At 37.9% G+C, this 13,479-nt stretch overlaps 1 protein-coding gene across 4 annotated transcripts in view; it reads left to right on the top strand.

Annotated features, from left to right (window-relative positions):
• brsk2b (BR serine/threonine kinase 2b) overlaps positions 1 to 13,479 on the top strand; it is a 953,061-nt gene that overhangs the window by 822,768 nt on the left and 116,814 nt on the right. For all 4 annotated transcript variants that reach the window (XM_072592238.1, XM_072592239.1, XM_072592240.1 and 1 more), the window contains exon 8: positions 2,170 to 2,316. In XM_072592238.1, coding sequence (XP_072448339.1) covers positions 2,170 to 2,316 — 147 coding nt within the window. The remainder of the gene's footprint in view (positions 1 to 2,169; positions 2,317 to 13,479) is intronic.

Raw genomic sequence — 13,479 nt, 5'->3', positions numbered from 1 at the left:
AAAAAATGAAAATACTGATAAAACAGAGAAGACAAGAATGATTGTGATGCAGAGAAATGCTGAAGTCCTAATATTTGAGTAGTTTAATATATCCCTGTCACAAAAGATAACCGTGACCCTGCCAAAATGATTTTAATCACTTTATTATTCCTGGGTAACTATTAACTGCACTAGCACCTTTTGAATTTTGTTTGTACTGAATTCTTTTAGAGGGTTCCAGATGCAAGGTAGTTGCCATTGGGACCTTCAATTTCCTGGGCAATTCCCATGGATTCTGCAGAACCTGGATTGTACTGACACACAGCTCCAGTCTAAACTGCTCTAATGACAATAAGACTATCAGGGACCTAGTCTTCTACAGAGAACCTAAAAATAAGCTACCTTTCAAAACCTCCTCTGCTCCGATTCTCCCTAATTGACCTCATGGGGGAAGCCACAGTGGGATCCCTATGCGTGCCTTATGTTAAAATTTGAGTCAAGTCCAGTTGTGTCATCACCCCTCAATCTGAATATTTAAAGAAGTCCTACAATCTTTTGGAAGTTGTCCTATTCACTTGCTTGAAATTTCACACTACAGAAATGCAGTGGAATCTGAGGGGCTAAGTAACAGAGACCAATTTTACTGTCCATGTGTCCAATTTTTGCATGGCAGGCAGGGTTAAAATCAGCCCTAAATTAATTTAGTATCCTTGACCTAGGCTCATGACCTAAAGTAAACAATGGGAATGATCACTTGCATTCAAAGAACATTGCCAGTGTCATGTTATATTTTATTCACTTTTCTGGTTATCTGAGTTATTCACTGAAAAGTTGTTACAGAAATGAAAGCAGCACAACAAAAGTAATTCCTACTTAAACTATAGTTTTTTCATGAATGTTTTTTCCAAAGCTTCAGAAATATCAACATTAATTGACAGATATTTTCTGGATGCCATCACAAATGCTTACATGTCACTTGTTAAAGCCAAATTATGTTTTCCTTCCAGGTAGCAAGAGTCTATTTGCAATGAGACTCCCTGGCACCTATTTTTTAATTGTGAGAAGTGATGCAAATATATGTTAGAGTTAATTTTAACTTTATTGAGAACATTCAGTAAAGATTCTTTAAGACCTAAAATGATGTGTTTTAACTTTAACTTTTTCCTCTTTTATATGTAAGCTTCATTATTTTATGATACAGCCTGGTCATTTGTGTCTAAATCATTGCTTCTATCCCAGTACGACTGCCACCTACACTTTGAAGAAGGAATGAGGCCGATTAAGTTAGAGTAATTGGTCACTTTTGGTAACCTGTCATTATATTTTCTCATTCCTGTTGAATGCAAATAAGAATCAATCTGTGGACAAGGCTCACTCCCACAGACAGTGCCGTATAAGATTAATTTAATGATTGGGGCGTTATTACTGTGGAACACTTGTTTTGCTTGTTAAAGTGAGAAACATTTCTGAGCATGTAACCACTGACAGATGCATCCAAATGTATGTACATCTAAGTTAATTACTATTATTAACACCTCTTGTCCCAGCCCAGAGACCTGTGTGCTTGATCTAAGCTGGCACTTCCATCTAATTTTGAGGGTATCCATGTGTCAAGCTATACAGTCAGAGGTGTGATCTTTTTCATATGAATTGTTAAAGCAAGGCCATGTCATTTTCCTCATAAAATCCTGCAAAAAATTCAACGAACAGCACAAAAGCTGTTCTGGTGTCTTTATTCCTTATCCTGCTTCCTTAAGAGCAGACTATCTGATCATTCTCTCATTGCTCTTTGTGGGAGTTATTTTGCACAGACATGATTGCTGTTTCCTATATTAAAGGTAAATACTTGGTCGTATAGCACTTTAGGACATCCTGTGATAATGAGAGGTGCTTCATACCAGCTAGAACATAAATATGAACAGATGATAGTTGAGAAAATCAGAAATCCTTATCCGACTGTGAAATATCACCTAAAGTATAATTGTTCTACAATGCATTATTTCCTCGCTTAATAAAACAAATTTTTATACTTCTTAAATTAATGGCTAGTTCTAACAAAAGTCTAGAAATGTTTAAAGAGAGAAAAAATGTATTCATTGAACTTCCAGCATTATTTTCTTAGCATTTTTCTCCAGCATTATTCTCTTGTCAAATAAAAATGTTAAATACTGAACTTACCTGCTTTCATAGGGAGCACTGCCATTTGATGATGATAACCTGAGACAGTTATTGGAAAAGGTAAAGCGTGGAGTGTTTCACATGCCACATTTTATACCGCCGGACTGTCAAAATCTCTTAAAGGGAATGATCGAGGTGGATGCTTCAAAACGCTTAACAGTAAGTATTGGTTTGCTGTTTCTTTGCTGCTCTCTAGTTCTACATTAATCTCTTGTTTGACCATGCAAATCAGACATGCTCACTTCCTTTGAGGATATCAATAAAGAAAACTACTGTGTGCTATAAGATCCAGGCCAATGATTAAAATTGAATAAAAATACTGTAATGTGAATGATATACCTTCCCACATTGTTGCATTTTTTCCACTGCAATTACTAATATAAATATTGCCTGGTTAAAATGTTCATTTAAAGTGACCTGATCAATTGATATCCTATGGAAGTGTTAAGATGAATCTCTGACTGATGAAATGAGGTAAAATGTGATCAATGACTGGGCAAAAACATCTTTATAACTTCAAAACCTGGTCAGTGATGGATTGGAGATGATGTCTGATTCTCAACTTAACTGCTTTCCTGGTAACTTAATTGGTGAGTTCAGAGTCCATTAAGAAACTAGATCATATAGACCTACGAGGTTGCAACTGGATATTATTTGATCCTAGCTAATGCTAAGAGAGTGCAAACTAATCCAGAAAGTCCACTCTTCTCTACTGTTCCAACACATTTAAGGCTAGGAGAGGGGGTACAGTAATTTCTGTTCCCAATTACTGCAGAAAATTATTTTGTGCAAACATCAATTAATGACAGGATCAAGCTCAATTCCTGTGTGTTTCAAAGGAACTAGCTAGTCAATTTCAATCTTACGTGAGTAAGGTAATGCAGTGTGTCAACAATACAGCACCATGAGTCATTATCTCCAGAACTAAATGGATGGATATTTTTGGAACAGGCTGTGCATTCTTTAAATACATCCTATTTGCAATGCTGTGAGAAATATAGTAAGCAGGAAAAATAACTTGGGCAGAGGCAGTATTCGCATTTAGAAAGCGCAGCATATATATTGAGCAATCGTATCATGAGTGGGTTGCTCTGAACTCAGTTGGTGAACCAGTTACCTTGATAAGATGAACAACTGGTTTTCTAAAGTTTCTTTTGTATTTGGTAAGTGGCAGACAAGAGTTTCTGGCTGCTACAATACTGATCACATACAGAGACCAGTGACCCCAGAATACAAACTGAAAATGAGCAGGCTTGCTGTACAAAAGATTGTTCATATTTGACCAACCTTTTCTCTCAGGTTCTTTTTGTGAACCTGGCAAGATGGTGTAGACTTAGTCATTTTACCACCGAGCCTGCATGTCCATTGGTCCAACCTGTTCTCCAGACAAAGACACACCTTCCTTTATCCACACCCCTTTATTATCCTTTCACTGCCCCTTTATCCGTCTTTCCATACTGTTTTATCAGTCTCTTCACATTCCCTTATTCCCCTTTCCATATCTCTATATCCCTTTTGTTGTATCCCTTCTTACTTCAAGCACCTATCTGTGTGTTTAAATAATGAAATGTTTTCTACGTCAATCACTAACCTTTGATCATGGTTTCACTCATTCACTATCCTCTGAGTTGGGGAAAAAAAATCCCTTTTGTCCTCAATTGTAAATCTTTTAGAAGCAATCTTGTAACTTTGCAATCTGGACCCTTGTCACTGAAAACTACTTTTGATTTGATTTATTATTGTCACATGTACCGAGGTACAGTGAAGACTTTTGTTCTGCATGCAATACAGGCAGATCGTACATACGGAGTGTATTAGGGTACCAGAATAGAGCAATAAAACAGTGTTACAGGTGCAGAGAAGGTGCACAAAAAGCAAGTTCAATATTAAATTTAGAATTTGAGAGGTCCTTTCAGAAGTGTAATAAAAGTGGGGAAGAAACTTTCTTGAATCTGTTGGTACATCTATTTAATCTTCTGTGGCTTCTGCCTGACGGAAGAGATTATAACCAGGGTGGAAAGGGTCTTTGATTATGTTGGCTGCCTTCCCAAGACAGCGAGAAATATAGATTGAGTCAACGGATGGAATGTTGGCTTGTGTGATGGTCTGGGCTGTGTTCACAACTCTGTAATTTCTTACTGCCCTGGAAAGAGTAGTTGCCATATCAAACCATGATGCATCTGGATAGAATGTTTTTTTATGGTGCATGTATGGTGCTTTATCTCCTCTGCCCAAAGCCTTCATAATTTTAAGCATTTCTATCCTAATGCCCATTTATCTTCTCTGTTAAATTGGTATTATCTCCAATTTTGTAAGTTTGCCTATGTATTTTCTCATACCAGGCAGCATCTTAATAAATTAGTGCTTACCCCTGTATTTGCAGGTTTCCTGAATTAATGCCACTTTAATCCGTATTGTCATTCAGACTGTTATATCACATTTGGATTCTTGTGACTTGGTAGTAAAGTGAGTTATCACCTCAAGACCAGATTTCTTTGCAAAAATACTAGAGTTGGCATGAACTTACTTATTTAGTTAAGGTTTCAGGTCTGGTGACCCTTCCTCAGAGCTGTTCTGAGGTAGGGACACCGAACCTGAAACATTAATTCTGATTTCCCCGCACAGATGCAGTCAGACCTGCTGAGCTTTTCCAGCAACTTCTGTGTTTCTCCAAATACACAATAGCCTTTTAAAGATAGTGCTAGTTCTATAGACGTTAATCAGTTCTGGGATATCCTGGCAGTAGCAAGTTGTTACATGAATGGCGCATTGTAAGATGGGGATAGCATTAGGTAAGTGGGATGCTGAGGGACGGGAAGGTAATTAATGCGGTGGATTTGGTAAGATACAATGAGTTTGGTAATATACCCCCAAGAAACACAACAAATCTGACACTTAGCCATAAAAAAATGTAAGATTAAGCCCACTGATCATTCTGTTTTCACTTGCTTTAATAAGGTATAGTTACCTCATGAAAATTCCCCAAACCAATACTTTGACGCAGCTTTTAATTATCCCTCTAAATCTCCTCCTTTTTGCTTGGGTCCTTTTCTACAGCTTTGGAATATTTTTCAGTTTTAAAGCTGCTGTAGACTGGAAATGACAGCATTCAAGTTAGGAAGGATTTGATAAAATTTGAAATCTCACAAAGCTTATGTGCGAGTTCATTACTTGAATCAATTTAGTCAATCACAGAAATTAAAGACAGAAAAGTTTGGAACTGGTCAGCATGCCAGGTAAAATCTTGAGACACTAACAGAATTATGTTTTGGTTCACCAATTTTTCATCAGAACAACATGTTTTTGGAAATCCAGAGCTTTTAAGTTGAAAGCCAAGGGAAAGAGGGAGCCAGGAAAATATAAAGGTCTGCAATAAGGTGGAAGGAAGTTTTGACAAATGGATAATGATGATGCCTCCTAAAAGAGACAAGAAACAAAAGATTGGTCCAGAGGAAATGTGATAGTTACGTCAGAGGTGAAAGTGAAACTGGCAAGGAGGGTAGGCTGCACCTCAGAGATATGGTTGAAATCAAAAAAACAGATTTGATGGCAAGGGAGCAGATTTAATGTGCAAGCAGTGTGTCAATACATTCCATTCCCTATCCATATTACACAGCACACTTTTTCTAATATCGTAATGAAATCTCAGTGAATGTACAGTGTGCAGTACAGAGCTGCATATTATTGGAAACATTTTGAAACTTTAGAGGAGGGTGCTTGAAGTCATGACAAAATTCTTATAGGACTCTATGGGTAGAAGCAAGAAAGATTAATGTCCCAGCCAAGGGACAAATGGCACAATTGTGGGGCAGGGATGGTGTGTTCTAGAACCAAGGACTGGGTTGTTTCTTTGACTTTCAAAGTCCTTCACTCTCTGTTCGTTTCCATCAATATCTTTTTTTTCCACAAGGGGTGTAGAAAAAATGGTTCACGAATTCTAGCGTTTCTTACATTTTAGTTAAAAGCAAAAACTTACAGCAACTGGTGGGGAAAAAAAAGACAGCTGGCTTTCTTTAGTTTTAGGTATTTTTAACAACTGAGAGACAGCAACACCACCTTCCCTTCTGGAAGTCTGAAGTCTTCTCCCTGTATTCTTGACATCCACAAGCTGTTTAGATACTCAAGAGCCATTTGGATAGTTATCGCAAGGCTGGTGACCTTTGGCATCCATGATTGGTCAAAGTTCTGCAAACCAATAATCAATTTGTTGCTAGCTGAATCTCACTTTGCATACTCCCTCAGTGCTGGTCCATCTCCAAACTTCCCCACTGCTTGAACAGAGCAGCAATGTAAATACAGCCTTTGATAAGTTCTCGTAACTTGGTTTAAAAATTGCAACAATTCTTTCATCTGTCCTTGATTTTAAACAGTTTTTTTTTCTGTTTCAGTCCAAAATCAAAAACAAAGAAAAATACAAAGATAGTCTTTCCAAAATATAAAGAATGTCTTGGAATGTTGAGATGTTGTTCATCGGAACAATGCATCATGTAGACAGCTTGACAAAAGATTTTAAAATTATGGAAAGATAGAACTGTGTAGAACAGATTGTCCACAGATGTTGTGGCCTCTGAAATGCTGTGGGAATTAACATAGGAAAAAGAACAAGATAAACTGCTTTATGTCAAATGGATAAATTTGATTTAACCTGCCTGACAGGGAACTGACCATTGAGGAAAAGTAAAAGCAGGAGGAAAATAAGAGAGGCAGTTGACTAAATGCTATCCTTTCCTTGTTGGGCAGGTTTGTTTAAATTGAACTCCAGACAGTTGTCAACCTGTGGAATTCACTTCCAGGGCTTGTAGCGAAGGGAAGCTACATTACAGTTTAAATTGGGTAGGTGAATGAAGGATCATAAAAACAGACTAGGTAAATATGTTGTGAGGTGATTGCTAATGTAAGTGCCGACACAGGCTGATTGAGATTAATGGACAGCATTGATTCATTAGTATCAGACTGTGAGCAAGAACTTCACGATTTTTATTTTACATTGACAAATTTGTGGAAGTGGGATTTACTTAGAAGGTAATCTTTCAGTTTGGTATTTAAAATGATAAATCTACTACTTAGTGAAATAAGAGTTGAATTGTAACCTGAGAATTAATAGTGCAAAGGACTTTGGGAATAGTCCAGGTGAAAAGTTATGGAAACATATTGATGTTCTTGAACTCTTAAAATGGAGTTTGAAAGGATCTTTTATGTTGTTTGATTGGATTGTGTTCTTTATTAGAATTTTACGGAATTCTTCTGCTGCAGGAAACCTAATTGCAAACTGAAATATTAGACCATAAGACATAGGAGCAGAAATTAGGCCATTCAACCCATCGAGTCTGCTCTGCCATTCAATCATGGTTGATAAATTTTTCAACCCCGTTCTCCTGCTTTCTCCCCGTAACCCTTGGTTCCCTTGATACTCAATAGCCTATCCATCACAGTCTTAAATATACTCAATGCCCTGGCCTCCACAGCCTTCTTTGGCAATGAATTCCATGTGATTCACCACGCTCTGGCTGAAGAAGTTTCTCCTTATCTCCATTCTAAAATGTGATATTGGATCTGACAAGATGTGAAATGTCTTAAAATTATGGAAAGATTCATTAGGTGGAGTTGTATTCAATAATGTACTAAAATGCACAAGTCAGGCCTGGCTACCTAATTAATGAAATTGAACATGAAGTAAATGCTTCAGATGAGAAGGAAGTTCTTTTCTCAAAGGTCTTTAGAGCTCCCTTCTACAAGAGAGCAATGGAACTGAGGTATTGAATATATTCAAGGTTGCGTTAGACAGATTTTTGATTGATAGGGAAATCAACAGCTATGGGGGAGCTGGCACTCAGGGAAGTGTTGAGACCAAATCAGCCATGATTTAATGGAATGTCAGAATGAGCTCCTATGTTTTCTATTCTTTCTGTTCTGGGAATGTACGCACTTAACTGACGAGCATGTAATTGTATAGTTCTTGCTCCTAGCTTGGGAACACGGAGATGATACATTTCCTGACTGTGCAGACGTGACCTGGGAAAATCTGGCCAAGGAGATAAAATTTTCAGCCCAGAGTGGTGGGCTTCCCTAGAAGGCAGGTGGGCAGGCAGGCAGCCCTGGAACAAAAGCAAAAGCTTCTGGCAGTGGATGCATGTCCTACCTCTGTGGACCAAAGCTGTGGAAGACAATTTTTTAAAAAAATGAAACCAGAACAGGTCCCCCAGCCTTACACACACACACTCATACTCACACTCACACTCTCTCTCTTTCAGTGTTCATCCACATCAATCCATGGTCCTTAATTCCATCCTAGATCCCTCTACCAATCCATAGCTCCCACACCATGCACATTACCTTTAGAACTGTGCCCACTTCCATGAACCACCAGGCTTCCTAAAAACCAGTACCTATCATCATACTCAGTATGCCACATTATGCCGTGCACACCTCAGAACTCCATATACTCTTCATGCCAACTTATGCCCATGCCCAATACCCTTTGCTGTTCTTGCCTGTTCACCTAATATCTATCATGTAAAAATGTCAGGAGGTACATTGACTCAGAATTAAATGGTGCCTTTTGGTGACGTCACTGTTTTACAATAATGTTTCAATGAAAAAAAAACTCCTTCAACTAATCTCTTATGAAAACAAATATTTGATTTCTGTAACTATTTGGAGCAGTCAATCAAACCATCCACTGAACAGGCACCCTGCTGTGATAATGGTCATAGTAAAATCAGTCACGATTTACAAATCCTGTAATGGAAACCAGTGGGCCAATGTCACCAGACAGAGAGAAGGATCAATCATTGATGGGTTTTGTTTCAAACAAAAACTCCATAGACTGTTATAACACTTGAATTATAAGATTCAAAATCTAGAAGAGTTAAATCACTTGCCAGTTCTTGGACAGATTGACAATTCTTCAGCTCAGAGCATTTTGATAAATTTGATGGCTCTCACAGTTCTTTGATAGCTTAATAGTTTGATGGGCTTTTGCATCCCTTAGGCATATTCTAATTCCAAGGGTACTTGACACCCCCGCACCCATCTAGTATATATTACATTGTGTATAGTATATTATTACACGTAGTTATGAAAATACAATAAAGTGAGTATAAATTGCTATAATCCAGTGCCATTCTAATTACATCAATTAACAGAGAAATAAATATGAAGTTAGGACATATTACAGTTTTTGTTCCACCCATGGCTTCTTGATTTCATGTGGCTACGCCACGCTGCTGTCCTCTGCAGCCACCAAGCCATTCCTTCATGCTGTTAAGCCAAGAGGAGAAAACACTGAAGCAGCCCCCGCCACCTCTGCCAGGGCAGCCTCATTGCCACCGATACTCCACCCATCACTATAGCCCAGAGACTGTCTTAACTCCTGAAGACTGGGGCCCATCTGACCTCTGAGAAATGACCGACCATCCAAATCAAGTTCCAAGGACCAAGAGATTTTTTTACTTAAGAGATCATTCACTCTGCCATTGGTACAGACACTGCCAAACATCAGAGGAAAAGAACAAATCCCAATTGATGGACACTGGAACAGTTGCTCAAGCCGCGACTGTCATGGCCATGAGGAATGGACGGGATCTATCGCTCAATAGCTCCCTGCAACCTCTCTCCACCGCTGCAGCCAGAGAAAGAAGGGATTTAAAAATTAAATAAAGAAAATAAAATTAAAAATAAAGAAGGATGTGGCCAGTCCTATGAGAGGGAGCGGATGGTCCTAGGAGCCCAAACACCCTCTATCCTGCTGTCTCCACCATCTAAGGTATCCTGGGACCAAACCAAAGCAGTGCCATACCACCGTGCCTATCCAAAGGTGTGTCCTAGCTATCCAAATGAATCTACAAAATTCAGACCTTCTCTTAGTGGTCTAATGTGTAGGATTACCAAAACCCAATTTCAGTGGCCATTTGTCTTTGTAGAATGCGCCTGTGCAAAACCCAGCCTGACTCCATTACATTCTCCTATGCTGCCAGAAGTGCTGTGTTTATCAGCAGGACTTGTGACTCTAGGTTACTTCAGCCATTTAGTACCACAATGAAAAGGCTGGTGGCAGAAATCTGGATCATAGAATCAACAGCAGAAGCACACATTCAATTCGTCCATATTATTATTAATAATCCGCACAACATTTTTCCCATTCCTAATAGTCTCTTCTGTTCCTATCCTTTTATCTCTCCATTCCTTTCACCGTTATGAATCCATCAAACTTCCTTCTTGTCTCTTTTTCCATCACTGCTCCATGTGGCTGAGAGTTTCACATTCATACTGGTCTGTGTGAAGAAGTTCCTCCTAAATTATTTTATTTGATCTGTTTTTGGCTGTCTTTATTTATAATGGACACCTTTTCACATTTTCCATCACTCCAAGCAACTTCACATATATTTTGCTGCCTGTTTCATAGATTTCTCCAGAAACATTCTGGTTCCTAGTCCTGAGCTTAGTCATGAAGCATCTTGTGCAGCATCTTCATATGTACTGTATTACATTGGCTGACCTTCCTCTTACTTATTCTTCTGTTACTTCATTCAAATAATTGAATAGGTTGGGCTGTGCTGATATTTGCAGCTCTAAAAAATTCCATATTTACATTTCTCTACATTATAATTGGCAATCCTCCAGTATCTATTAATGTGAAAAGTATATCATGTCACAACCTTTGCTTTACGTATCCATTAACTAATGACTACTATTTCTGAATTGGCTCATACTCGATACATTTTTTTCTTTTTCAAAATGGTCTTTCATTTGTTAGCTGCCTATAAAAATACCTCAATTACAGGGCCACTGCTATCACTGCTGACTAAGTTTGTATACCAGTTCTTACTGTTTTGTTGAAGCTGCAGTTGAAGGCTGTTTATATTGTAATACATCACTCTGTTATGCCTGAGCAAGGACATTGAATTAGTTTAACTGAGCTTGTTATTGAATTTTCTCTGAATATGGAGTTTTGTGGGCCCATGCACAACAAAGGAAAAATAAATTTGTTTTGTTTTCATGGAATTTGAAATGTATAAATTCCATTGGAAAGGACTGCTAGGAATACAAAGTATTTAGGTGAAAACAATGACTGCAGATGCTGGAAACCAGATTTTGGATTAGTGGTGCTGGAAGAGCACAGCAGTTCAGTGCTGCTCCTCGGATGCTGCCTGAACTGCTGTGCTCTTCCAGCACCACTAATCCAAAATACAAAGTGTTTAGTTGAATGATAGGGAGTAGCTACTTGAAAATTATTTTCTTCTGAATTCATCTCTATTGATATCTGAGTTGAACTAGGAAAATTCTGAGACTAATTATTTTAAGTTCTTATCCACCTTACATGTCAAGTAAATCTGAAAGCTCCTATTAATTCAACTAAAGATATTATAGTCAAGAGCACAAGTTTCGACGTGAACATAATTATCAAAGCTCAAAAAAAAACTTCCTACAGTCAGCAATTTGCAAAGGTCAGAAAGTGTTAATATGATCTCTTAATACTAATAAATGGCTTTAGGATTTATATCATATACATTGGAAAATGTATGCCCTGTGTGATGGATCATAAACGATGACTGCCTCTGGATAAATTCAGTATGTAGTTCAGGAACTCCTAACATTTCCAACACAAGCTAATTTCTATAATGGGTCATCTTAATGAAACTGTTTTTTCAAATTATTTGTAAATTATTGGTCATTGGATGACTAGGTTTTTGAAAAATGTGTATTTATGGGTCTGTGGAAGTTTCTGTTGGTAAAATAAATAAGCTAGGCCCTTTTAGAATTAAAGTATGGATCCTGTTATAAATTGTGGATTATATTCAGGATTAAAATGTGGACTTTCATTTTCAATTTAAGGTAAATTAAGTGTAGTCTGCTTTATAGAAGGTAATAGTTCTGAAGGAGTTAATTAGAAAAGTATCTGCATTGAATAATATGTCTCCATGATAAAAGATGCCTGAGGTATTCCTCAGAGAAATTGGTTTGAACAAAAGTAACAATTCAAACAACTCAACTTTCACAGAGCTTATTTATGTCAAGAAACGTCTTGTCATTTTTAAGCTTGATACAGAAGCAACTGTCTCTATCCTGTCACATCAGTTGCCATGGTTGAAGAAACTGGGGTTACAGCCTACAAAGCTTAAACCACATGAGTCAGATGTAATAACCCCGAAGGTTAAAGGTCTGTTACAAGTAATACAGTCTATGAATGTTGCAAATTTACATTCTGGTCCACCGCTCATCACTTTTGAGCTTACAAATACATCTTGACTGAACATCCTTGCAGTAATGGAAACATTCAGCTAGAGTCAAAAGGACAACTTGTTCAAAAATAAACCATTGTTGAGCACTGGCCAAGGTGCAATCAGCAGAAATGTTCATTGAGCTTCTGAGTCTAACGATGGAAACAAATAGAGGAAAGAATCTTGTGAGATTCCCTACGTAGGCATAAGAGAATCATTTGATACTGTCAATAGGAAAGAAGTCACACTCTATGGGAGCAGAGAAATGTTTAATCATTTGTCATCCAAATAAGAACAGTTAGTGTAAGTGACAAGGCTAGTGCTGAATTCAGCAGCAATCTTCCAGTGACATAACCAAGGGTGTTTTTACAAAAATCTACTTCATCAGTCAAACATTCACAGAAGGTGAGTGAAGACATCCAATTTGATCAATAAATTGAGGGTGAGCGGCTACACACAACACTATGGAAGCTGACCAATTTTCACAGATTCACAACACAAACAGCAGAATTACCTGGTCCAGGATACTCAAATGAAAGAGAATAATAGTTCAAATCAAAAAGCAATTTTGAATAATGTAAGGAAGTAAATGTTACAGCAGAACAGCCAGCTTCCATGATAGTCATTGGTGAGTTCATAAGTCCTCCAAATTATGTTATTTGGCAGGTGCCTGAGTTAGCAAGAAAGAGTTCCTCTTCCAAGGGGATTCAGAAGATTAAAGGTCCTCTTGAGAAGGTATTGGGCCAGCAATTAGTTCAAATAGGAACAAGACTCTCCATGAAAGATATCAAAGAGCTGAAAGATTCTCGAATGGAGAATGGTCCACACATTGAGAATTGTAGACCAGATTCTGAAGTGGTAGACCTACCATTCTTCCAAGTCTAAACAGAGTGCATTCTGGAAAGTTGTGAAACCTTCAGACTTCCTGCACTTGTCAAATTAAAGGCTTGGGATAGTGGTAAATATAATATATCTATACACATTGATGTACAGTGATTAACTACAGAGAAAAAAGATTGTGGAGAGATGTTATATGAGATCATGTTCATGTTAATAGATCTCCACCCAGTCTGATGATGTTGTATTGTCTTTGGGTGGAGAC

This window comes from Chiloscyllium punctatum, chromosome 22 (genome assembly GCF_047496795.1).
Source record: "Chiloscyllium punctatum isolate Juve2018m chromosome 22, sChiPun1.3, whole genome shotgun sequence".
Taxonomy (NCBI): domain Eukaryota; kingdom Metazoa; phylum Chordata; class Chondrichthyes; order Orectolobiformes; family Hemiscylliidae; genus Chiloscyllium; species Chiloscyllium punctatum.
This window is presented reverse-complemented; position numbering and strand designations above follow the sequence as displayed.